We start from the raw sequence: 26,190 nt of genomic DNA on the forward strand, positions 1-26,190 counted from the left end.
CACTGAATCCACCACTACCTACACCCTGGGATTACTATTGACCAGAAACCAAACTGGAGCAGCCATATAAATACTGTGGCTACAAGAGGGGTTAGAGGCTGGGAATTCTGAGGAGAGTAACTCACCTCCTAACTCCCCAAAGCCTGTCCACCATCAACAAGGCACAAGTCAGGAGTGTGATGGAATACTTTCCACTTGCCTGAATGAGTGCAGCTCCCACAACACTCAAAGAAGCTCAACATCATCCAGGACAAAGCAACCTGCTTGATTGGCATGCCTTCCACCAGCTTCAGCATTCAATCCCTCCACCACCGATGCACAGTGGCAACAGTGTGTACCATCTACAAGATGCACTGCAGCAACTCACCAAGGCTCCGTCAACAGCACCTTCCAAACCCACAATCTCTACCACCTAGAAGGACGAGGGCCGCAGATGCATAGGAGCACCACCACCTGCAAGTTCCCCTCCATGCCATACACCATCCTAACTTGGAACTATATCGTTGTTCCCTCACTTTTGCTGGGTCAAAATCCTGGAACTCTCCAACAGCACTGTGGATGCATCTACACCACATGGACATGGCTCACCACCACCTTCTCAAGAGCAATTAGGGATGGACAACAAATGCTTGCCTAGCCAGCGACAGCCACATCCTGTGAAAGAATAAAAAAAATTTGAAAAATTCAGATGGATATGGGGAAAGAACAGGGTAGTGGGACTAATTGGCTAGTTCTTTCAAAGAGCCTGCACAGGCATGATAGGCCAAATGGCCTCCTGTGCTGTAAGATTCTCTGTACTGCTCTTTAATTTTTGTTTTCTGTGCATTCCTCTCTCATTGTCCCACCGTTGGTGAAAGAGCCTGCAACCATCTCAGCCCCACTATCTATAGAACTCCCTCCCTGAATATTCCTGCCTCCTATTCTCTCCCCATTTTTAAAAGTCATCATTTTGACAAAGATTTAATTACTGTGAGTTCCTCAACTATGGTTGAAATTCCAAGCCTTTTACCTTTCTCCTCTGTGCCTGGCTAAGGAACAATTGCTGAGACATAGGTATGTCTGAATTATAACTGCTTTATTGGATAAAGGTAACTATATACAGATAGGCATGACTAGGTGTTACTCAGTCTAAGCCAGAAGTATTCTCCCTCTCGACTCTTGATCATGTGTCTCTTACATCATCAGGTGCATGGTATTGCTTCTCCAGTCCCACACGTTAACCCTTTCAATCCTGATCACCCTAATATTACATCCGTCATTCACTTTTTCCTTTCCAAGTACTTGTCTATCTCTCCTTCCGTCTATCTAATTTTCCACCCTCCTCAGTCCCTTCCTCTATCTCCACCTATCTCTCTTTCTGCCATCTCTGTCTCTTTCTTTCACTCCCATCCCTCTCTCTTCCCACATTTCTTCTCTCAATCCATTTTTCACATGAATATAGGAACAGGAGGAGGCCGTTCAGCCCCTCAAACCTGTTCTGTCATTCAATTAGATCCTGGCTGATCCGTATCATCAATCCATTTACCAGCCTAAATCTCATAAGTCTTAATATCCTTGCCTGTCAAAAATCTTTCATATTAGTTTTGTCATTTTCAATTGACCACAAATTTCAACATCTTTTTAGGGGAGGGAGTTGCGGATTTCCACTACCCTTTGTGTGCAGAACAGCTTCCGACTTTTACTCCTGACCCTTTGAGCCTAATTTTAAGTTTATATGCTATGGAGTCCCTCACCAGATGAAATAGCTTTTCTCTATTTACCATATCAACTGCTTTAATCACCTTAAACACCCCAAGTAGATCACCACTTAATTCCTATACCTGAGGGAATGTAAGTCTCGGCTATGCACCATATCCTCGTAGCTTAAGCCTTTTATAGCCCCATTATCATTCTGGTGAATCTGCGTTGCGTCCCCTCTAAGGTCGTAGGTCCTCCCTGAAGTGAATGTGATGCCTAGAACTGAATTCAGTAATGCCGGATGGGGTCTAACCAGAGCTTTATATAACTGTAACATAACTTCCACTTTGGATTCCAACCCCATGAGATAGAAGCCAATATTCCATTCACATTTTTAATCATATTTTGTACCCGTCAGCTAGCTTTTACTGATTTCTGATACATGGACCCTTAAATCTGTCTGCTCCTCCACAATTCCTAGCTTTGCACCATTTAGAATATACAGATCCATCTTTCTTAGATCCAAAGTGGATAACTTGCATCTGCCACAGTTTTGTTCCCTCACTTTAATCTTTGTCCCCCTGCTTTTCCCTCGACAGAGTCTGCTATGCATTCCTGGTGCTATTGATTCTCATTCTAAGGCTGACAAGTGCAGGCACTGAGGGGTTCTTCATGGCTCTCGCCATCGTGCTGGCCTGGTGCAATTCCATATACTTTGCTCGGGGATTCCGGATACTTGGGCCATTTGCCATCCTCCTCCAGAAGGTATACAAACCGAGCCTACACTTGGGACAAACAGTCCGTAGTTCTAGACTGAAACGTTCTTTTAATACTGAACAGGAAACACGTTAAAAACAGGAAGGAACAAATAGGAACAGGGTGCAAAACTTCACACTACAAGTGAAATTTCTGAGCAAAATCAATGAAAGTTAACTGATTGACTATTGATAAGTTTGGCATGGGGGCGGGAGAAAGATTCCCTCTAAAACACTGGCTGATCTTACTGGGAATAGGAATGAGGGAGAATTCATACCCTGTGCTAAAAATGTCACTACCAGATAGCGGGTATAGGAAATTTTTCCCCAGATCTCTAGATTGGTAAAGTTTCTGTTTCTTTTTTATGTCAACTCCCTCTCTCCCTATTCTCCGCCCCCCACCCACCCCCACCACCACGACCCCATTCAGCACCTCAATGCTGACCAGTCTATTTCCAAGTCACTGCATATCACTCAGAATCAGTCAATGGGAAAGGACCTTCCAAGATACAATTCTCCCTTGCTTATATTTTTTCCAATCAACCATGCCCTTTGACCTTAGATTGGGGCCTATCCTCGGTAACAACACTGAAATTGAGAACAGGAGCACCAGGTAACAAGATTGTATGATCACCAATGTCATGAAGCCGCACATTGGTGCCCGTAGCTTCCATTCCCTGGGCCGTCATAGCAGGGGCGTACCTCAAAGGTCCCAAAGCCTTTGAAGTCCCCACATAAGGAATGCACGGAAATTACCCGGCAAGTTCAAACTTCCGTTGGGCAGTTGCCCTTCAATGGGAACCATCTGAAAGTATGATATGAATTGTGAACTTCAGATGGTTTTGACTGTCTTACAGCAGTAGTCACCCAGAAAATGTTAGAAGAATTTGAACCACTTCTAACTTCTGGGTAACTATAGTACTGACAGCACAACACCCCCCCCCACCCCCCACCACCACCACACCGACCCCCACGGGAGCACCTCGGAAACCCCCCCCCCTCCCCCCACTCATCATGGGACACCTCCCACACCCATGACCCCCCCACAGTACCCCCAGCCCCACAAGGGACCAGCCCGACTAACCCCCCGCCCCCAGCTACCGCCCTGACCTCCTAAGTGACTCCCCTCACTCCCTCGGCCCCCCAGGGGCCCCCCACTACCCGCCACAGGACTCCCTGACTGCCGTCCCCTCCCCCAACTACCCTCCCCGCCCCCCCACTGACTGCCTGATAGCTCATCCCCCTCACTCACCACCACCCTGACCACCTGCCCCCACCACTGACCACCCCACCATTGACCAATCCCTCTGATCACCCGACACCCCCCACTCATCACCTGACCCTCCCACTGACCTCCCGGCCCCCATACTACCCGACCCTCCCACTGACCACCCCTCAACTGACTACCCCACTGACCACCTAAACCCCCACCGACCACCCGACCCCCCCCCACTGACCGCACCTCACTGACCACCTCTGCACTGACCAAGCCATCTGACCACCCGACCGCAACCCCCTACTGACCACCTAACCCACCCCACAACTGACCACCTGACATCCCCTTACTAACCACCTGACCCCCCTGATCACCCAACAACCCTCAACCTCCAATCCTACCTATTTACCTTACAAACTTACCTTCTCCTTAGCTTTTCAAAGTGGCTGAACCTTGAAACCTACCTGCTTGACGGCAGCTAGTGCCAGAGAAAAGGGGGTGTGTCTCCCTTACTTCCGACTCTCCAGCCCTCAACAGAAGGCTTCAGGAACCCACTGCATTACACTATTCTCACACGGCCTGAGTCAGAAGGTTGGTCAAGAAAGGAGCGGCTTCATATCCAGTTAAGTAAGTAGGAGCAGAGTGGCTATCCGACTCTGACTGCCACTTCATGGAAGATACAGGCCAGTTTTCCTCTTGTATACATTGTCCCTCGCCAACTTTGGCAATGGGGCTTTAATTGTTATTCAATTGCTAATCTACACCAAAGTGATGGTTAATGGGATATCTTTGGTTCACATAATCTGGTTGACCATCAATTTAAACCCATAAACTAATCTTATTAGTGGATGGACACTTGACAGGTTGATATAACATTCCTCTGTCTGTGACTTTATTGCCAGCACCAACCTGTTTATTTTAAATGGGTTATAATCGCAGACAGATGAATTTATCATGGGTGTATTCAGCATTCGTTCACTAATAACACTAAGAATGGAGCCTAGAGCGAGAAACTGCCTTACATAATGCAGGGCAGATCATGAATCGCTAACCTCATGCCCAAAAATTAGCTTAAAACAATTTATTCTCAATTCATTGATTCAGTTGAAAGGAGTCGACAATGATTGCATTCCCTTTGCCCTACTGACAGGAATAGCCCTGATATTAGTAGGAAACTGGGGAGGGCTGAAGGAGCTAGCAAGGCTGAGGACACAGGGGCCCTGCCAAGCTTAATGGCAGGAAGTCATTAACATATTGTAGGACTGCCTTCAGCCTGACAGTTAGGTAACTGACCAGCCTGGCTGGCAGGCTGGTGGGAACACTAGCGGCAGGAGGCCACTGAGTTCAGGAGGGATAGGGAAGGGGAGGAGGTAGGTGATCAGGAGGGCTGAGGGGAGGGAGAAAGGCCAGTGATCGGTATGACTGAGGGGAAGCTGGAGAGCAGGATTGAGGAAGTCGAAGGCTATCTTGAGGGGCCTGGGGGCAGGGTCGGGGGCAGGGGGTGCGGATGTACTGCTGCACAACCTGGACCACAAGGAGTGCACAAAGAACCACTTACTTTGGGAAGCCGTCAGCTTCTGCCTCAGGACAGCTGCCAGGAATCATAGGCCATTAAATTTATGTCATGGCTCCAATGATGTCATCAAGTTGCAACTTTACTGTGTTAATTAGGCTTTAACACAGCCTTTAGGGGGAGTATCATCCGTGGCCTGATTAATGCATTTTTTGAAATTGAAAGGGATGGGAATGGGGTCATGTTGGGGTCGGTTTGGCCACTCCCGATATTTAACTCCCCTCCACCTTCCCCACCGACGATCTCCCGCCCGTCTGAGTAAGCAGTGTTACAATTGAGACCGCTGTGTCTGGAACTTTTCCAGTGGTATTCAATATTTTGATATTTATACTTTATGCAAAGTCCCACTGTTTTAATAAAGCATTAATGATCCATAATGCATTGGCATCGTTCTGTGACCAAACACATCATCATGAATATCTTTCATAATGAATCTGAGGAATGAATCTTATATTATTCTTCACTGAACCATGGTCTATCTTTGAGTCCCTGGCAGGGAGTCTTGCTGGGAAATGTCTGTGTTGGCATAAAGAGTCAGTCTGTGACGTGTTATGTGTCATTTCCAGCCTTTGCTGGTCCCATGCTCTTGGAGTGACATTGTCAATTAGTGAGCGGGTAAAGCTGAGGTCTCAGGAATGGCACTGGACTTGTTCTGAAGTTTATTTATCATGTCTTATCACATAACACTGAAGTATCTGACCTATTGCTTAAAATAGTTTTCCAAACAAAGTCCTTAGAAGGGTCATCGATAGCCCATGGTCAGAATTTTAGGGCCTGAAATTCCAGTGGATTCACTTCACTGTCAGCATTGTGGGTTACCATGTAAGACCACCTGTCCAGCAGAACTGGAACTGCATCGTGCTGCTGCCAAGGGTTCAACTGAGACTGTAAAAAGGTTTTGTGGGTGAAATTTCTGGGCCATTTCCCCCTTACACCCTTTCCCTGGTGGAACTTTTTTGGCTGGCATATGAGAACAGAGCAAAACCCTATTGGAAACCACCCACCATCACCCCTCCCTACAATTTAGATCTGTCGTTGACTACTATATTTTGGGGCTAGGCATTTCAACTCACATGTCAGGATAGATTTCTTAACACCCAGGAGACAGTACATGAATAATTTGAAACATGATATGCGATGATGACATGCTCAGGAGGAACAGATGACCTTGGACTAATGGTTTCTAAAGCTCTCTAGTGCTAGGACTTTCCTCCTGTCTGGGTCAGTTATAGAATCAACCTCTATCAATTAGTCTATGATTAGTCAACAACTCCATTGCTCTTGTATCATATAGCGGTAAACTAGAAAGATCTTGGTCTTGATTGACCAGCACTTCCTCTGTTCCAGCGTCAATCTGTTAACATTTCACCAGAACATTCAACCCTTTCCACTGGAATTGTTTTTTAATTCTTTCACAGTTGCCAGCATAACAGCCAGGTTAAATGGAGGGCAGGGTTGAAGGCTGTCAGAGCCAATAAATCTGATGTTCATTTCTCCTACTGCTGATTGGATGGGAACTTGAAGTGGAAAAGTTTTAAGATGAGTTGATGGTTTCAGGGAGCTCCAGTTATTGATAGGTCAAATGGCCTACCTTTGTGTTGTATCATTCTGAGTGCATTCAGTGACTGGGGACACTGCGCATACCTTGGAGGTTAGTATAGAGTTTGAATCAGCATGCGTTGAGCCATCTGAGCATGACTGGGCTACAACTAGCCCAGGGTTAAGGAATGTTTCAGCCACCAGCTCTCCAGAGGGCTGCCAGTGAATTTCTAGCTTATAATCTTAAAATTAAAATTGGAGCCAGGCCATTCAGGAGTGAAATCAGGAAGCTCTCTTTTACAAAAAGGATAGTCAAAATCTGAAACTCTTCCCCTAAAAGACTGTGGAAGCTGGGGGCCAACTGGGGCATTCAAGATTGAGATCGATTGATTTTGTCAGGTAGGGATATCGATAAAGAGTGAAGGTGGAAAAATGGATTTGAGATTTAGGTCAGCTTTGATTGAATTGTGTTATGATGTGGCAAATGATGCATGCCAGGCACACCAAATCCATAAGGGAAACATGGTCGTGCTATCGCAACGGTTTTGCAATTTGTATTTATTACAAGAAGATGTGTGCATTGAATTCAGAAGTAATGAATCCACCAAGACCTTTAGAGATTTTAAAAATTAAATTAAAATATTTATTTACAAAATAAAAGATTTCAAGTACATACTTAAGGCTACAATTACTTACTACTATAACAACTCCTAAAATTCTTAATTAACCTGACTCCTAGTTACACACCCCCTTTAAGGCAACAGTCCAAAATAGATTTTAGGTTTAAAAACAAAACCAGCATGTTAACACAGTACCCACTTGACAGCGGAATTCCAAATAGCTTTCTCCTACTTCAGTTACTGGACACAGCCGACTTATGCTCAAATGGCTGGAGGCGTAAAGTGATGTACGCAGCATGTGTCCAAGGTGGCCGTTGGGGGGGTTGGGAGCAGGTGTACTATCTTTATGTAAGTGATCAGCAGCAGCAGGGAGAGGAGGCACTGGAGACCTGATGTGGCCCACTGTGGTTGGGGTGTGGCGTTCGCGTGCAGAGTCCATGTGCAATTTGCCGTAATGAATGATGTTCTCTCTTTCTCAGGAGAAGAATGCTCTTAATGCCTCAGAGCGTGTGAGGACTGGAGGCGGCCAGACTCACCTCCTGATATTAAGCCACTTTGAGCAGGAGGCCCTTGAGCTTGAGAGGCACCATGCGCCCAGGTCAACTGGTGTCGGTGAGGCTGGGGTGGAATGGCCAGGTATTTGAGGCCAACAACAGTGAGATCCGCAATGTCCTCCCAACACCCATAGCACTGATGAGTGTTAAATTTGTCATTGTTGCAACATTGCTCGGTCACAGACCGATAGAGTCAGAGGTGTAGAGCACAGAAAAAGGCCCTTCGAGGATGCGCGGGTCAAACACGTACCTAAGTATTCTAATCCCATTTTCCAGCACTGTGCCCATAGCCTTGTATGCCATGGCATTGCAAGTGCACATCCAAATACTTATTACATGTTATGAGGGTTTCTGCATCTACCACCCTTTCAGGCAGTGCGTTCCAGAATCCCACCACCCTCTGTGTGCAAAAGTTGCTCATCACATTCCCTGTAAACCTCATGACCCTTATCTTAAATCTATGACACCTGGTTACTGATCCCAAGGGGAAAAGTTCCTTTCTGTCGACTCTATCTATGCCCCTCATAAGTTTAGACACCTCAATCATGTCTCCCCTCAATCTCCTCTGCTCCAGGGGAAATAACCCCAGTCTATGCAATCTCTCCTCATAAGTGAAACTCTCCAGGCCAGCCGACACCTTGGTAAACGTCCTCTGCACTCTCTCCACTGCAATCACACCCCTCCCATAAAGCGCATTTCAGAACTGCACGCAGTGCTGTAGCTGTGGCCTAAGCAGCGTTTTCTGCAGTTGGAACATTACCTCCCTGCTCCTATATTCTATGCCTCGGCTAATAAAGGCAAGTATGCCATATGCCTTCTTAAACGCCTTATGTACCTGTCCCGCTACCTTAAGGGGCCAGTCGACATGCACACCAAGGTCCCTCTGATCCTCGTTACTTCCCACAGTCCTACCATTCATCGTGTATTCCTGTGCCCTGTTTGTCCTGCCCAAGTGCATCACCTCACACTTATCCGCATTAAATTCCATTTGGCATTCATCAGCCCACCTGACCAGCCCGTATATGTCCTCCTGTAATGTAAGGCTATCCTCCTCACTATTTACCACCCCACCAATGTTCGTGTCCATTGGTTCTGGAAGGTTGAGCGCATAATGAGCCAGGGGGAAAGGGATGAAGTTTGTCACTGTGTGTACGCTAACTGATCCACTGTCCTTGTTGTTCATTTCAGCATCATCAGAGCATGGCCACCAGGAGGAGCTGCAGATGCCCCTCTCACATCTGAGGGCCCTCAAGTCTCACCTGCGTCACACCATTTCTGCGAGAAAGGCACCAACACAGATACTAGCACCTCGGTGGGCATTGGAATGTTGGCTAGTGTACCAGGGCACAGTGGAGAGGGCACCTCACATTCACTGGAGGAGCTGACAGAGAGTGCCGATGGCACCAGCAGTCGGAGGACTGCAGGGGACCAGGCACATGCTCAGTTGGGCCGTGATGATGTGCCTCTGGAGTTGTCCGCAGCGCAGCAGCTGCAGGAAATGCAGCCGGGGGTGCGGGAGCATCTGGGAGTGATGCGTGAGGCTGTGCTTCGCTTGGTGTCCGTGATGGAGGAGTCCACGCGGAGCATCACTGATGCAATGAGCCTCCCGGCTGAGTGCCATGCATCCTCCATGGAGAGAGTGGCGACTCTCGTGGAGAGATGCCTCCAGGAGAACAATCAGGTTACGCTCGGACCTGCAAACCCTCACAATGGCATTGACCACAGCTGGTCGGTGCCAATGTGGGAGATGGTGTGGGCTTCAAGCTTCTCAGCTCATTGTCCATCTATCTACAGTGAGCAGGATCTGAGGTGACCTCATGTCGGCGCAGCATCTGCCTGTCTTATCTGCGGGCTCCTCTCACGGCCCTCCGGGTGAGGGCACCAGCTCCTCCACCCCTCTCCCAGTGACCGTTTCATCCAGTGAGGCTGTGACGACTGGGGAGATGCCAGCTGTGGAACTGGCAGCTCCCTCCCAGGTGGGCCCAGCACAGGCTCCACGGGCCAGAGGACGACCGCCAAGGTCATCGAGGCCAACAGGACAGCAGAGTCAGCAGGCTGTCTCAGATGCCACTCCGAGCGATGGGGCAGCACCAAGACGTAGCACCCGCAGACAGAAACATTAAGCACAACACGGGTTTCTCACTGGTGCTTTTGTGTTGGCCCGAGATTAGGTCCTTAGAATTTATTTTTGGTTGCTTACAGTATTGTTTTGCAATTGGGAGAACATCTGATGTTGAAATTAAAATTCAGATGTGTGGCCATGGCTGAGGGTAGCTCGTTTGTTCTGCATGTGTATGTGTAAGAAAAATGCCATGAGTGTTTGTGTGGACATTCAAATTTATGTACAAGGCCCTTAGTTCCTGCTGATGACCTGGCAGATTTTGCACTTAGGTGCTGTGCAAGCTGAAGTTTCATTGGATTAAAGCCTCCCGGGTGTCCCTGCCTCCTTGGTGTAGTCCCGGGTTAGCGTCTACCTCCTCAGCATTTCCCTGTGCATGCTCATCCTCGGAATCACTGCTGGACTCATCGTGTGCAGCCGCAGACAATGCGTTGACGTCTTCATCGTCCACTGCTTCTCCCCTTTCCAGCGCAAGATTGTGGAGAGTGCAGCATGCAACCACTATCACTGAGACACGATCTGGGGGGTACTGGAGTGCGCCCCCTGAGCGGTCCAGGCATCGGAAGCGCATCTTGAGAAGACCAATGGTTCTCTCCACCACAGCCCTTGTGGTGCCGTGGCTCCTATTGTACTGCTGCTCAGTTTCTGTTCTTGGATGGCAGAGAGGCGTCATGAGCCACCTTCTGAGGCGATAGTCCCTGTCACCCAGCAGCCATCCATCAAGCTGGGCTGGAGCACTGAAGAGCCCCGACACCTGGGAGTGTCTGAGGATGTGGGCGTCATGGGAGCTGCCTGGGTATCTTGCACACTTGTAGAATCAGCATCCTGTGGTCACACACTATCTGCACGTTCGTGGAGTGGAATCCCTTCCTGTTGACGAAGGCACCGGGCTCACCTGCTGGTGCCTTGATGGCCACATGTGTACAGTCTATTGCGCCCTGGACGCAGGGGAAGCCAGCAATGGCCACAAAGCCTCTAGCTCGCTGTGCCTGACTTGCCTGGTCGCAGCGGAAGTGGATGAAGGTCAATGCCCGTCTGAACAGAGCGTCTGTAACCTGCTTGACACAAGTGTGGACAGCTGATTGGGAGACACCGCAAAGATCACCCATTGAGCCCTGGAAGGAGCCAGAGGCATAGAAGTTGAGGGCAGTTGTGACCTTTAGAGCCACTGGCATGGGGTGTCCGCTCACACAGTTAGCGGAGATCTCAGGCCCAATCAACCGACAGATGAAGTTGATTGTCTCCCTTGACAGTCGGAGCCTCCTTCAGCACTGCACCTCACACATATTGAAGTAGCTTCTTTGCCACCTGTATACCCTGGCAGCAGGATAGTGGCGTCTTCTGCGGCCCCTTCCACCTTGGACTACCTCTTGGCCCTGCGCCCCTTGTACCTGCGCCTGTACTCCCAAAGGTGGCTCCCCAGGAGGCTGATGTGCGCTCCTGGCCTCCTCCTCCTTCTAGCCCTCCCTCCCTCCTCAGAGGAACTGCCTCCAGTGGACATGTCAGACCCCACACCCAGGCTAAGGGGAGACTTCTGGAAAGCTACAGGCCCACTAAAGATTACTGACTGCAGAGTGCTGACCTGAAGGTTCAAAGTACACAGAAAGCTGCTGGAATGCGTTCTGAACTGCTGCAGATCACACAGGCAAATTTAAAATACTTTGTCCAATAAATACTCCACAAAGCAGACTGACAACCCCACTGAGCCCTCTTATCCCGCCCATGGATGAGGTTCATAGAAAAGTCTCTTACCCCCCTGCCTGTTGTGCTCATGCGCCGACCCGAAGATTGCACGGGTGTCTAAAAATCAGCGATTGAAGATTAATGGACCTTAACTAACCCGTTAATTGACGACGGGCGCGCGTTGGACTTCACCGTGTGCCTGCCCCCCACACGTCAAACTGAAAATTCTGCCCCATGTTTACTCATCAGCATTTCAAGCACATTTCTACACCTAGCTTCTTTTGATAATTCCAAGCTTACAGTCTACCTGACTCCAAATGTAATTAAATCACACCAATAGAACCAACTATACTTACACCCATAAACCTACTTTGCAACAAACCAGAAAAATATTATGAAAGTTATTATACTTTTGTAACGATTGTATGGCAGAGCAGGCTAGAGGGGCTGAATGGCCTTTTCTCACTCCTGTGTTTCAATAGATTGTAAATCCCAAAGCAGTGGCAGTCAGCTAAGTAGAGCTGAATGTAGAAAATTCATACCCCTGTGCTGCATCCTGTAAATCAAGTGTGTATATATTTTTTTATCAATGATTGAGGTATGCAATGATTTTTATATCTAGTTATTAAAACCTTTCTTTAGTAAGATTTAAGAAATTCTCAGACCACAAATAGCTGTTGGTCAATAATAGTAGCTGATGCATTCGTGTAACATTCCTTCCTTTGGTGTTATAATGGAGGTACATACCTTTTATACTGTTTGTGGTCAGGAAATTAATGGGCAGCTGTGACCTGAATTTCCAATATATGCTGTCGCTAGGCAACGTAGCCGTGTAGACAGATAAACAATATGCACCCACCTTTGCAGAAAATGTTAATTAAAAGATTTCTTTCATTGCTCCTCAGATTATTTTGGAGAAATTCTTGACATTTGTGATATTAATGGTGATGGTGCTTATAGGATTTGCAACAGGTAATTTTAAATACATATCATTTTGTTAATGTTTTATTGATGTGGGTATTATATATTGACTTTAAGTGTATTTCTTTCCCAGAATGATGTATTGCCCCAATATTGATTGGAATTTTGTTAAAACAGCAAATGCAACATTCTCCACTTTTTTTGTTCAGATTTTTAACTGTAGAATTTACTACAATGGAATCATATAATCACAGAATGTTCCAACTTAGAAACTGGCCCCATCAAATCTGCTTTATCATTCTCCAACAGAGCCCCCTCGCTCTGAATATTAAACACAGAATCGGGTCAGTTGGGATCAGACTGGAGGTTAAAATTTTAGAAATCCAACCTTCCCATTCTGGGTTTAACCAGCCCATTCCCGGGAGTCAGGTTGACAATTTCAATATATTGATGAGGCTGGCAGACTCTGATTTAATCAGTTTTATAAGTTAACAGCTAAAGGAGAGCTTCAGGGTGAAGGGAAATGCCTTTACAGCACTCCTTGTGGGTCAGAGGCAGTAGATGTGTTTGCACCTGGCCCCTCAAGCTCCGCCCCCTGCATCAGAACCCCTCCCTTCCATACAGAGACTCCTGGGATCCGAGATCAGACTTCCCCTCACCCCCGGGGTTTGGAATCAAACCTCTCCTTCCTCCGGGAATCAAACTGTTTTCCAAACTTGGGATCATACCTACCTTGGTCTGCAGCCTTTTCCAGGACTCTGCCTGACTGAAAGTCAATCAAGCTAACGTCCAGGTGGGGGACCTGTCCCCAGAAATGCACAAAACTCCACAACATGCGGGAAAATCCAGCTTCTCAGATTTCTTGTCCAAATCCACCCTCACCTGCTTAACCCCAACCATGTCACCACCAACCCCCCCCCATTAAATTTAATATCCAGGTCACTGACTCCTTCTTACTCAACATCATCTTTAATGATCCTCTCTTTCAAACAGCTCCATAGTAATAGAATTTATAGATTCTGCTTCAGGAATGGTTTGTGGGAAGAACTGCCCATTTTGAACACTGTCCCTCTGAAGGTATTTTGTTCAATCTTTTTAATTTTTTTCTCATTGTTTTTAATTTGTGTCCCCAATTTATTATCTCATCAACCAGTGAAATGAATCTAACTTTACTTAGCTTGTTGTACCCCTTGGCAATATTGAAGATCTCTATCTCAGCTTTTTATTCCTTCTCAGCCCTGATGTAAAGTAGCTTCACAAATTTCCCACCATTATTGATAATCCCCTCATCCCTGAGAACATCCCAATAAATATCTGCTGCACTTTTACCATTGTTTTTATACCCTAGCTATAATGGGATGCCCTTAACTGCACACACTGTGGCATAACAAAAGCACTGTACAAGTTCAACAGCCTTTTCCATTTCTCTAAATGAAAAGTCAATCATTCCATTTGCCTTCCCTGTTTGCAATGTCTCCCTTTTTGACCTGTGCAGGTCCCATCAAGATGCCTCCTCTACTCCATTTTAAATGGTGCATTTTCTTTTATGTGGAATTACTTCACTTTTTTTGCATCAAACTGTACCTGCCACCTATCTGCCCTATCTCGGTCCTTGACAATGCTTGTCATAGTTTGCCAAATTCTGCAATTTGATGTTATTAGCAAATTCAGTATTATTCTGCTGATTCCTAAGTCTAGATGTTTGCGTATGGGTGTCACAAAAGGCCTCTGAGGAACACTGCTTGCCTCACCCACCCATTCCAAGAAAACTCCTTTTATGGAATAGAATCATAGAATGGTTACAGCACAGAAGGAGTTCATGTTGGCTCCCTGCACGAGCAGTTTTGCTAGTCTCATTCCCCTGCCCTTTCTCTGTGGCCCTGCAATTTCTTCCCTTCAGGTCAAATCCAATTCCCTTTGGAAAACAACGATTGAATCCACCACACACTCAGGCAGTGCATTCCAGATCTTAACCATTTGCTGCATAAAATAGCTTTTTATAGAGCTTTTGGTTCTTTTGCTAAGCACCTTAAATGTGTGCATTCTGGATCTCACCCTTCCGCCATTAGGAATAGTTTCTCCTATTTACTTTGTCCAGTCCCCTCATGATTTCGAACACCTGTTTCAAATCTCCTCTCAACGTTTTCTTCCCTAAGGAGAACAGCCCTAGCTTCTCCAATCTATCCATGTAACTGAACTCTCTCATACATTCTCACACATCTTTTATGCACCCTCTCTAAAGACTTTACATACTTCCTAAAATGTGATGCCCGGAATTGGATACAATACTCCACTTGAAGCTGAGCCAGTGTTTTATAAAGGTTGATCATAACCCCCTTTTCTACTCTATGCCTCTATTTATAAACTCTTCGAGCCAGTGTGATTCTTTAACCACTTTCTCAATCTGCCCTGCCATCTTCAATAATTTCTGCACACAAACCCCCCCCCGGGTCTCCCTGTTCCTGCAATCCCTTCAGAATTGTACCCTTTATTTTATATTGCAATCCCTTGTTCTTCCTACCAAAATGAATCACTTCACACTTCTCTGCATTAAATTTAATCTGCCACTCTCCGCCCATTCCACCAGCCTGTCTACGTCCTCTTGAAATCTCTACATTTTGTGCGATCTGCAAATTTTCAAATCATGCCATCTTTGGCTGTGGTTTCCTGGCTTTGCTGTGGCAGGACCTGCCACAGGGTATGTGGAGGGCCAGCCAAAAGTCCATTGACTTTCAGCGGGACCGGATGTTCCCAGCGGTGGGCGGGGCCAGAAAATCCCATCCTTTGCTTGCTGCTGTCGTGAAGCAATTAATGTATATAATATTACTGGGAAATATTTTTCTTTTAAAATAGAAGTTGTTTGTGGGTGTGTCTTAATTGGATTAAGCTAGTCTGGGTGCTTTGATATGTACTAGTTTTGATATGTAAGAAAGATAGAGTGCAATTGCATTTTTTGAAGAGAGCATTCAAGAAGTGGGGTGAAAACGATCACCTATCTAGCAGATGCCAAGCAATATGTTTATATTATTAATAAAATTGCTACTATGGAAGGGGTTTTATTGTTAGAGAGGTTTAGTTCAGAGGTTGGTGATACAATGAGAATTTACATTCAATGGACAGTGGTAGGTATAACTTCAGCAGTTTTCGGGTGTGCAGAGCAGAGGCAATGTGAAATCAAAAGGCAGCTGTAAGCCTCCAACTGTCCTCACAGGAACCAAAGTAAAAAGAACCTCATTTTGAATGCATAAGGTGAAAATACTTTGCCTGGTGTTTGGTTAGGTTCATGGGTTGCTCTTGCCTTAATTGAGATTAGTTTGGGAATTCGTTAAAAATTATGATCGTAGTAATTTGTAACCATGTCTATATATATTTTAACTTGTGTAAATTAATAAAATGTTTCATTTAGTTTAATGTAAAACCTCGAACTGGTGGTCTGATTTCTGAATTTAGAGTCGCATCTCAAACATAACACTTAAAATTATAGGTTATGACAGTCGTTTAAAGTTTCCCTCTGGGATTTTTAAATAATTCTGCTTTACCAACTGCATCGGTCATAACACCTGCCCTCTCACCACCCTCTATACAAATGGCCAAATTCCCCTTAATTACGTGTGCTGCTATCTTCACCACATGTCTCTTGTGTGGTTCTTTGATAAATGTTTTTTGACAATCCCTATAAACCACATTCAAGTTACACAGTGAGGTTCAGAGTTTGATGCTGACAATTTTTTTTATCATTCCAGCCATACACATGTCATTCCAAGAGCTTGATCCTTCCCAGTGGATTCGCTTTAATGACTATAAGAATCTGCTTTTCCTGTTGTTCATGCTCTTTTTTGGACTCCTCGACATCCCACTGAACTATGAAAAGTACACGCCTTTCATGGTCAAGATCTTATACGTGTCCTACATTATGATGACTTTCCAGCTGATGGCTATTCTCTTCATCTTCTTGATTGCCCATACACTCCGGAAGGTGATGAAGAATTTGGATGTACTCTGGCAAGCGCAGGTACTGAGTTCATAAGCATTAGTTTGTTTGTTTGTGCCTGAAAAGTAGGGAAGAAATGAAGAGAAATGGGATTTTCTTAGCTTGTTGTCCTTTTACATTATTGGGCCTAATTCCATGCCCCCAACAGATGACAGCACTTGCAAGGGAAATAAATATTTCCCTGCATTTATATAGTACCTTTCACAATCTCAGGATGTCCCAAAGCCTTTTACGGCCAATTAAGTACTTCTGAAGTGTAGTCACGGTTGCATTGTAGGACCTGTGGTAGGCAATTGGCACACAGCAAGGCCAACAGTGATGTAGCATTTTTTAAAATCAGTGTTAATTAAGGGATAAATATTGTCCAGGACACCAGGGAGACGACTCCCCTCTTCCACAAAATAGCGCCATGGAATTATTTACATCCACCTGAGAAGGAAGACAGGGCCATGGTTTAATGTCTCATTTGAAAGATGGCATCTCCAACAGTGCAACAGTTCTTTAGTACTGTTTTCCCTTTGATTTTCTTTCTGACCCATTTTCTCGTGAAGGCATTCACTCACTCTCTTCATGTAGCATCCTCCTTGTCCAAGGGTTGTTAATCGTGGTTTATGCTGTGATATCACAATGGGACGAGGCGAGGAGGTAGGCCTCAAGACCTACCTCAGCTAGTATGGGGAATGAATCCGTGCTGTTGGCGTTATTCTATACCATCCTCTAGCTATCCAGCCAACTGGCCTAACCAACTCCCAGGTGCATGGGGTGCATGTGGGAGGGATAGTATCTCTGTTAAGAGGGGCTTGTTGCACTCTTTGGAGAGATTCACCTTTTACGAGTCCTCACCAGCACCCAGGTGTCATTTTTGTTCCAAGTAGTTGTTTACATGTGGCAGCAGCCACACCCTGGCAAACCATCTCAACAGGCGGGCAACACAAAGCAAGGCTGGCTGATGTGTCTCCCCATTGGTAAGTTAGGATTTGCCTAGCCTTGCATACGAAGTGTTACTCGGTGGTGTGGGCAGAAGAGTTCAATGCAAATTTAAAGGTCATAAAAGTGATTAAGCAAAGCACTGTGGAGTGCTAGGAGCATGGTCAGGTACTCAAGGTATCAAGGTCATCCACTGCCTCCAGAGTCATCTCCAGCCATCTCGACTTTGTCTTGTCACTGGAATCAGATGTGCCTGAATGGAAGAGTGAGGTTGATGTAGAGCGACTCTCCCTCACTATAATCTGTTTCACGCACAAATCAAGACATCACCTAACAATGCATCTTCATACAGCTTTTGAGTCCTGTGGCGTTGGGGGAGCAATGGAGCAGCAAGTGAGGATGCACTGGAAGCTGTAGCTGCAACCATGCACACAGGTGGCTCACACCATAGGGTTATCTTTCACCAGATTGAAGAGGCAGTGGACTTTGGAAGCCCCGTGAGTGACTGAACAGCCATCTTCAGGATCACACTGCCCACCTCCATGGCATGAGGAAGGGAATATATAATGTTCCTGAAACATTGTCTGCTTTACCTAGCCTGGCCAATTTACCACCATTGATGGGGATCCCATTAGAGCAGTTGCACAACAAGTATAAACAAAACAAAGGTAACACTGCTTACCATTGGCACGTGGACTGTGCGAGCATTCATGGACTATGTTAGAGCAGACAGGCAAATGAGATGAAAAACCCTAGTTAGGAGAGAATTTGCCAAATATAAGTTCTACAGCAGCATTAAGTGAGATTCGCCTAGCTGATGAAGAGCAAATTACAGAAGCTGGAGATAGATACACCTCCTGGAGTGAGCACAGTAATGAAGAACAATGTGAATCAGGAGTAGCATTTGCTATCAAATCCAACCTGGTTTCCAAACTTGCCAGCCTTCCAAAAGGCCCAGATGACTCATGACATTGTAACTTTGCCTCACAGGGAAAAGTCATACCACCATTTTCAGTGCTTAGCACCTACGATGACAAACTCTCAAAAGGTGAAAGATAAATTTTGTGGAGAGCTAGAATATTTGATTACTGCATGCAGTATAAGGGGTTAATTCTAGCTATGTGATATGCTAATAAGACACAGTTACAGCATCACAGGAAGTGATGCAATGTCTCATGATCTTGCTCTTTCTTGCAGACCTCATGGCAAGGAAGCTATCTTAAGTGATCCAATAATGTAGATGTTTTCCTGACCTCAGTAAATATTCTGTGTTAGCACAATGAGACCAAGAATATTATACTGCAGTGCCAAGGTCAAAGACACTCAGCGTCCTTGATGATTTCAGTGCCAGGGTTAGCATAAACCATCAGAACTGAGAGGGAGTTATAGGGAGAAACAGAGTTGGTAACAGCAACAACATATGAAGACATATACAGAGCTTGACCTCCTTATTACCAAGACTGCGATCTATCTACCAAACTGAAACAAGACATCCTGGATGCACCCGCGCTCTTAGCACTGGCATCTAATTAACTATGTTATTATCGGAAGGAAGGACAGGCAGCATATCAGGCTGACCAAAACCATGTGTGGAGAAGATTGTTGGACTGACCATAGACTCATTGGGAGTTTCCGGCCCTGTAGTGGCGGGACCCACTGTGGGAGATTCAGTGGCCCGGCCAAAAACCATTGGCTTTCAGCGGGACTGGACAATCCAAGCGGCGGGCAGGATCGAAAAATCCCACCCATTGTCTTAAAGGTTACGATGTATATTCAACCCAAGAGCCATGCCCAGGGGAAAAAAGTCAATAAGAGACTCAACATCTCAAGACTCAAAATGAATACCAAAAGGCAAAGCTTCTCACAAGATCTGAATTGCCAGATAGATGGTCTTAAGCTTGTCTTTCACAGCATGGAGAATGATTAGATAGCCTTCTGACACCTGGTGCACTCAACCACTATAGAATATCTGGGACCCAACACCTTTAAGCACCAGGATTGGTTTGATGAAAACAGTGAGGAGATTCAGGCTCTGTTGCATGAGAAACCCTGTCTCCTTAGAGCTGACCTAAACAACCATTCATCTGCATCAAAGAAAACCATTCTCAAATCATTCAATCAAAGCTTAGAGAGGTGCAGGCTTGCTCGCTAAGCAAAAAGACAAAATAAATACAATCATATGCAGACAGAAACCAAACTAAACACCTTTATGATGCTCCAAAGACAATCTACAGTCTACAAGTTTCTAGACATTCTCTCCTCGACTCTGATGGTACTGCACTGATTACAGACAAGAACAAAATCCTGAAGATATGGGCAGAACATTTTATCAGTGTTCAGAATCAGCCCTAAACAATTAATGATGAGACAATTGTTTGCTTGTTCCAAATTGAAGTCAACATGTCACTCGCTGACACCCCGCCAAAGCTGAGATCATGAAAGCAATCAGTCTCCTGTCAGGCGGCAAGGCACTGGGGTCAGATGCAATACCAGGTGAAATATACAAGATGGGGCACAATGCTTATTGAAAAACTTACCAAACCATTCCTCGTGAATTCAAAGATGTATCAAAGGTTCACGCTTACAAAAAGAAGGTAAATCGTCGAGCTTGCAACAACCATCATGGAATCTCTCTACTGCACATTGCTGGGAAAATACTTTTAAGAGTCCTACAAAATGACTTAATTGCACACAGGACCTCCTACCAGAGAGTCAATGCAGCTTCAGAAAAGGTAATGGTTCAGCTCACATGGTGTTTACTGCACAGCAGCTCCAGGAGAAATGCCAAGAGCAGAACTGCAACTTGTACTCAACCTTTGTTGATCTGACTAAAGCATTCGACAGTGAGTCGTGAGGACCTATGGAAGATCAAGACAAAATTTGGCTGTCCAGAAAAATTCATCGCTATGGCGTGGCAATTCCACAAAGGCATGTTTGCTTGTGTCCTGGATGGTGGAGAGTCTTCTGATGCCTTCTCAGTCACAAGTGGAGTGAGGTGGAGCTGTGTGTTGGCTCCGACTGCTATATTGTTATATCGTTCAATTATTTGTAAAGAGCTAGGAACCAATTGTTATGTGAATATATATCTTGGGCTGCCAGATTTTCTGCTGCACTGTGGTTATGTGCCGAGGAACAAAGCATCAGTCTACCAGCCATATGATGAGGTGCAAGAAATACACTTAATGAAGCTCCAGCATTTTGAAGCTAAAGTGTGATTATTTGTAACTTATTGGGAACCAGAAGGCATTACATGGTGGCATCAGAGGGATTTGTGAGCAAAAAACCAAACATTCTAAATGAATTCAATGCTGATTAAATTGAAAAATCAATCTTTAATTAGTGCCAGAAAAGGAGAACAAAACTGAATGAATCATGCAAAAATGAAGTAGCCATTGCTGCAATAAACACAGACCTCTAGCACATGATGATGTCATAGAGGTATTTGAGAAGTTTAAACAAAAGTGTGGGCTAATATTCAGCAGGTTTCTAAAAGGCACTCACGAAGAGGAAAGGTTCAGCTACAACCTTTTGTGGGCAGGAGAGAAAGGGTTAAATTTATTAATAGCCGGAAGCTGACTGAAGACAACAGCAGAAACCCAGATAATTTTGTTTTAAATTTAGTACTTACCTCCAGCCATTTTCAAATCATCGGATCTACCAATGTGAATTTCAAGGCCTGAGGCAAGAATTGGGTGAGCCTGGTGACAATTTCATAGCAAGTTTGAAAAATGAAGCCAGAAAATGTAAATTTAAGCATACAGATGAAAGGCTTCTAGCAGCTCATTTGGAGCCCTGCACACCTTGAAGTACAAAAAGAATTGATTGGGAAAAAGAAGCTCACAATATTGCAGACTGTAGACACTGCCAGAGCACATGGAGCCATGAGTAGACAGCTGCACAAGCTTGAGCTCCGCATTTCAGAGCTTCAGCAGCAGCTGGAGTCACTGAGGTGCATCCGTGAGGCAGAGAACTACGTGGATTGCATGTTCAGAGAGGTAGTCACACCACACATTAGAGGCAAGCAGGAAGATAAGGGAATGGGTGACCACCAGGCAGTCCAAGAGAAAAATAGACAGGTATTGCAGGAGTCCCCAGAGGTCCTGCTCACTAACTGGGTTTTCCATTCTGGATATTGGTGAAGGCAATGAATCCTTGGAGGAGTGTAGCAAAAGCCAGGTCCATGGCACCACAGGTGGCCCAGCTGTACAAGAGGGGAGGAAGAAGAGCAGAAGGCCAGTACTGATATGCGATTCTTTAGTTAGGGGATCAGACAGGCGTTTCTGTGGCTGTCAATGTGACTCCAGGATGGTTTGCCGCCTCCCTGGTGATTGGGTCAAGGATGTCACAGAACGGCTGCAGGACATTCTTGTGGAGGAGAGCGAACAGCCAGAGGTCATGGTCCACATTGGTACTAACGGCAAAGGTAGGAAGGGGGATGTGGTCCTCCAATCGGAATTTAGGGAACCAGGTAGAAAATTGGCAAGCAGGACCTCTAAAGTAGTAATCTCCGGATTACTCCCAGTGCCACGTGAAAGTGAGTACAGAAATAGGAAGATAAAGCAGATGAATGTGTGGCTGGAAAGATGGTGCAGGAGAGAGGGCTTTAGACCCCTGGGACAGTGGGACTGGCTCTGGCAGAGATGGCACCTGTACGAGCTGGATAGGTTGCATCTGAACAGAGCCGGGACTGAGTTCCTTGTGGGTCATTTTGCTAGTGCCGTTGGGGATGGTTTAAACTAAGTCAGCAGGGGTGTGGGAACCAGGAGAGAGTATTAGAAAGTAATACCAGAGTGCACAGAATGCTGGGAGAGGCAGATAGCACTAAAATAGAGATTAGTAAGTTAATAGATGGAGTTGGAGTAAGGGAGCAAGTAATGAAGTCTAATTCAGGATTACACTGTATGTGAATGCATGGAGTATAGTTAATAAAATTGGGGAGTTACAGGCACAGATTGCCTTGTGGGATTATGATATTGTGGCGATAATGGAGACTTGGCATAAGGAAGGGCAGATCTGGGAGCTAAATAATCCTGGTTACAAAGTGTTCAGAAAAGATAGGAAAGGGAAAAAAGGAGGAGGGGTGGCATTTTTGGTTAAGGAGAGTATTGCAGTACTGGAGAAAGAGGATGTGTCAGAGGATTCAAGGACAGAATCGATTTGGCTAGAGCTAAGGAATAAGAAGGGTGCAATTACGTTGCTCGGGGTGATGTATAGACCACCAGCTAGTGGGAAGGATATAGAGGAGCAAATCTGTAAGGAAATTACAGAGAGGTGTAAACATCGTAGAGTAATTATAATGGGGGACTTTAATTACCCGTATATAGACTGGGATAGTGGTAGTGTAAGGGGCAGTGAGGGACAAGTGTTCCTAGATTGTGTTTAGAAGAATGTCCTACAGCAGTATTTGTCCAGACCAACAAGAAAGGAGGCACTGCTAGACCTGGTTCTTGGGAATGAGGTGGGCCAAGTAGATCAAGTGACAGTAGGGGAACATTTAGGGGATAGTGATCATTGTATCATAAGGTTTAGGATTATGGTGGAAAAAGATATTGGTCAATCCAGAATAAGAATAATCAACTGGCACAGAGCAGACTTCAGTGGGGCAAGAATGGAGCTGGGCAGGATAGACTGGAACCAAAGGTTGGCGGGAAAAACAATAGCTGAACAATAGGCTACCTTCAAAGATGAGATGGTTTGGGCACAGTCAAGGTATGTTCCCTGAAAAGAGAAGGATAGGACAAACAAATCCAGAGCTCCCTGGATGACAAAGGACATAGAAATTAAATTAAAGAAGAAAGTATGCTTATGACAGGTGTCAGGCAGCAAGTACAATTGAGAACCAAACTGAATACAGAAGGTTCAGAAGGGAAGTGAAAAAGCAGATATGAAAAGCCAAGAGGGATTATGAAAAAAGACTGGCAGCTAACATAAAAGGAAGTCCCAATGTATTCTATAAGCACATCAATAGTAAAAGGGTGGTAAAAGGAGGAGTAGGGCAGATTAGGGACCAAAAAGGGGATTTACACATAGAAGCAAGAGGCATCTATGAGGTAGATGCTGCCCAGGCCATGGTGACAGAGGAGGAAACTCAGCCACTAGAAGGGTTTAAAATTGATAAGGAGGAGATATTGGATATGCTGTCGGTACTTAAAATTGATAAGGCACTGGGACTGGATGAGATGCGTTCGAGAATATTGAAAGAAGTGAGAGTGGAAATTGCAGAGGCATTGGCAATAATATTTCAATGTTCCCTGAATTTTGGGGAGGTGCTGGAGGACTGGAGAATTGCAAACATTGCACCCTTGTTCAAGAAAGGTTGTAAAGATCTGCCCTGCAATTACAGACCGGTCAGTTTAACTTCAGTGGCAGGGAAACTTCTAGAAACATTTATTTGGGATAGAATTAATAGCCACATAGAAAAATTTGGATTGATTCTGAAGAGTCAGCATGGATTTGTTAAAGGAAACTCGTGTCTAATTAACTTGCTGGAGTTTTTCGAAGAGGTAACAGAGATGGTTGATGAGGGCAAGACCATCGATGTGGTGTATATGGACTTCCAAAAGGCATTCGATACAGTGCCACACAACAGACTTGTGAGGAAAGTTATTGGTCATGGAATAAAAGGGGCAGTAGCAATATGGATACAAAATTGGCTGAGGGATAGGAAACAGAGAGTAATAGTTAATGGGTATTTTTCAAGCAGGAAGAAGGTTTGTAGTGGAGTTCCCCAGGGGTCGGAATTGGGACCCTTGCTTTTCCTGATCTATGTAAATGATCTAGATCTTAGTGTGCAGGGGACAATTTCAAAGTTTGCGGGTGACACAAAACTTGGGAGAATTGTAAATTGTGAGGTCAGTGTAAAACTTCAAAAGGACATCAACATATTGGTGGAGTGCGCAGATAGTTGACAGATGAAGTTCAATGTGGAGAAGTGTAAGGTGATACACTTTGGTACAAAGAACATGGAGAGACAGTATAAAAGAAAGGATACTATTCTAAAGGGTGTGAAGGAGCAGAGAGACCTGGGTGTATATGTACATAAGTCATTAAATGTGGCAGAACAGGTAGGGAGAGCTGTTTCTAAAGCATACAGTATTCTAGGCTTCATTAATAGGGGCATAGAGTACAAGAGCAGGGGGGTTATGATGAACTTATATAAGACACAGGTTAGACTTCAGATGGAGCATTGTGGATAGTTCTGGGCGCCACACTAGAGGAAGGGTGTAAACACATTGGAGGGAGTGCAAAAGAGATTTACGAGAATGGTTCCAGGGATGAGACACTTTAGTTATGAGGAAATATTGGAGAAGTTGGGACTGTTTTCCTTGGAGAGGAGAAGGCTGAGAGGAGACTTGATAGAAGTTTTCAAAATAATGAAGGGCCAGGAAAGCGTGGATAGGGAGAAACTGTCCCCACTTGTAAACAGATTGAGAACCAGAGGACACAGTTTTAATGTGTTTTGCAAAAGAAGCAAATGCGAGTTGAGAAAAATCTTTTTCACACAGCGAGTAGTTAGGGTTGGAATCCACTGCCTGGAACTGTGGTGGAGGCAAGTTCAATTGAGGCATTCAAGATGGCATTGGATGATTAACTAAATAGAAACAATGTGCAGGGTTATGGGGAACAGGCAGGAGATTGGCACTAAGTTAAAATGCTTGGAGCCGGTACAGACATGATGGGCTGAATGGCCTCCTTCTACACTGTAACAATTCTGTGATTCTGTGTTTCTCTGATTCTGTGATGAAGACACTGACGACCCAAACTGCTAGCTTTCAGTTAAGTCAAGAGAAAGGCAGCAGGATTGATGCAGTGAAACAGCAACAAAAGAATGCACACTGGACAGAGGTATAGACGTGCAGGAGCTGTTGATGATCACATGAGTTCACAGGCATATGGAAATATCTCGCATATGGATCAAACTGCAGAGATTGTGGAAAGCCCAATCACTGGGAAAAGAAATGCAGAACAAAGAAAGCAAATGGTAAATGAGTTATCAGAGACAGAGCAGCAGGACGAATGAGAAGGATAAAGAACTAAAACATCCATACCCTGGAAGATGATAGTGAGGTTGAGAACACTATAGGCATAGGAACCATACAACTGCATGAAATGGCTGGATGCACCAGTTCCCAAAGAAAATAAATTCACACAATCATTCAAATCAGGAAAAGGGTAAGAAATAAGCCCACAACCATAAATCTGAAGATGAGGCTTGATACCGGAGCACAGCGTAACACCATCCCATTCAGACGAGACTGGATCTTTCCTGAAAATTTAAAAGCAAATGGGTACCTAAGGAAAGGTGCACAAAAACTGAGCAACATCATGCTAATGGCTTATGGGGTAACTGAGATTCGACAGCTAGGAACAACCCAAATCGGAGGGACACCCAAAGGAAAAAATGTTAACTCTGTGTTCTATATTGCTGAAACAGATGGTCCTGCTATCCTGGGGTTAAGCAGTTTTGAAGAGCTGCAGATAATGTCCGTAAACCACTGAGGGTTGAAGGTAGTATAGCTATTGAAAGATGCTGTCCAATCAGAAGCAAGGAAGATCTGGTACAATTGTACACAGATTGTTTTGATGAGACAGTTGGATGATTTGAAGATTTTGAG

The 26,190-nt window shown here is 45.1% G+C and overlaps 1 protein-coding gene across 1 annotated transcript in view; it reads left to right on the forward strand.

The window, feature by feature from the left end:
- LOC144699562 (transient receptor potential cation channel subfamily V member 6-like) overlaps window positions 1-26,190 on the forward strand; it is a 57,042-nt gene that overhangs the window by 25,606 nt on the left and 5,246 nt on the right. The window contains exons 11-13 of the mRNA XM_078570603.1: window positions 2,277-2,442; window positions 12,642-12,708; window positions 16,401-16,669. Of these exons, the coding sequence (XP_078426729.1) occupies window positions 2,277-2,442; window positions 12,642-12,708; window positions 16,401-16,669 (502 nt within the window). The remainder of the gene's footprint in view (window positions 1-2,276; window positions 2,443-12,641; window positions 12,709-16,400; window positions 16,670-26,190) is intronic.

This window comes from Cetorhinus maximus, chromosome 24, assembly GCF_964194155.1.
Source record: "Cetorhinus maximus chromosome 24, sCetMax3.hap1.1, whole genome shotgun sequence".
Taxonomy (NCBI): domain Eukaryota; kingdom Metazoa; phylum Chordata; class Chondrichthyes; order Lamniformes; family Cetorhinidae; genus Cetorhinus; species Cetorhinus maximus.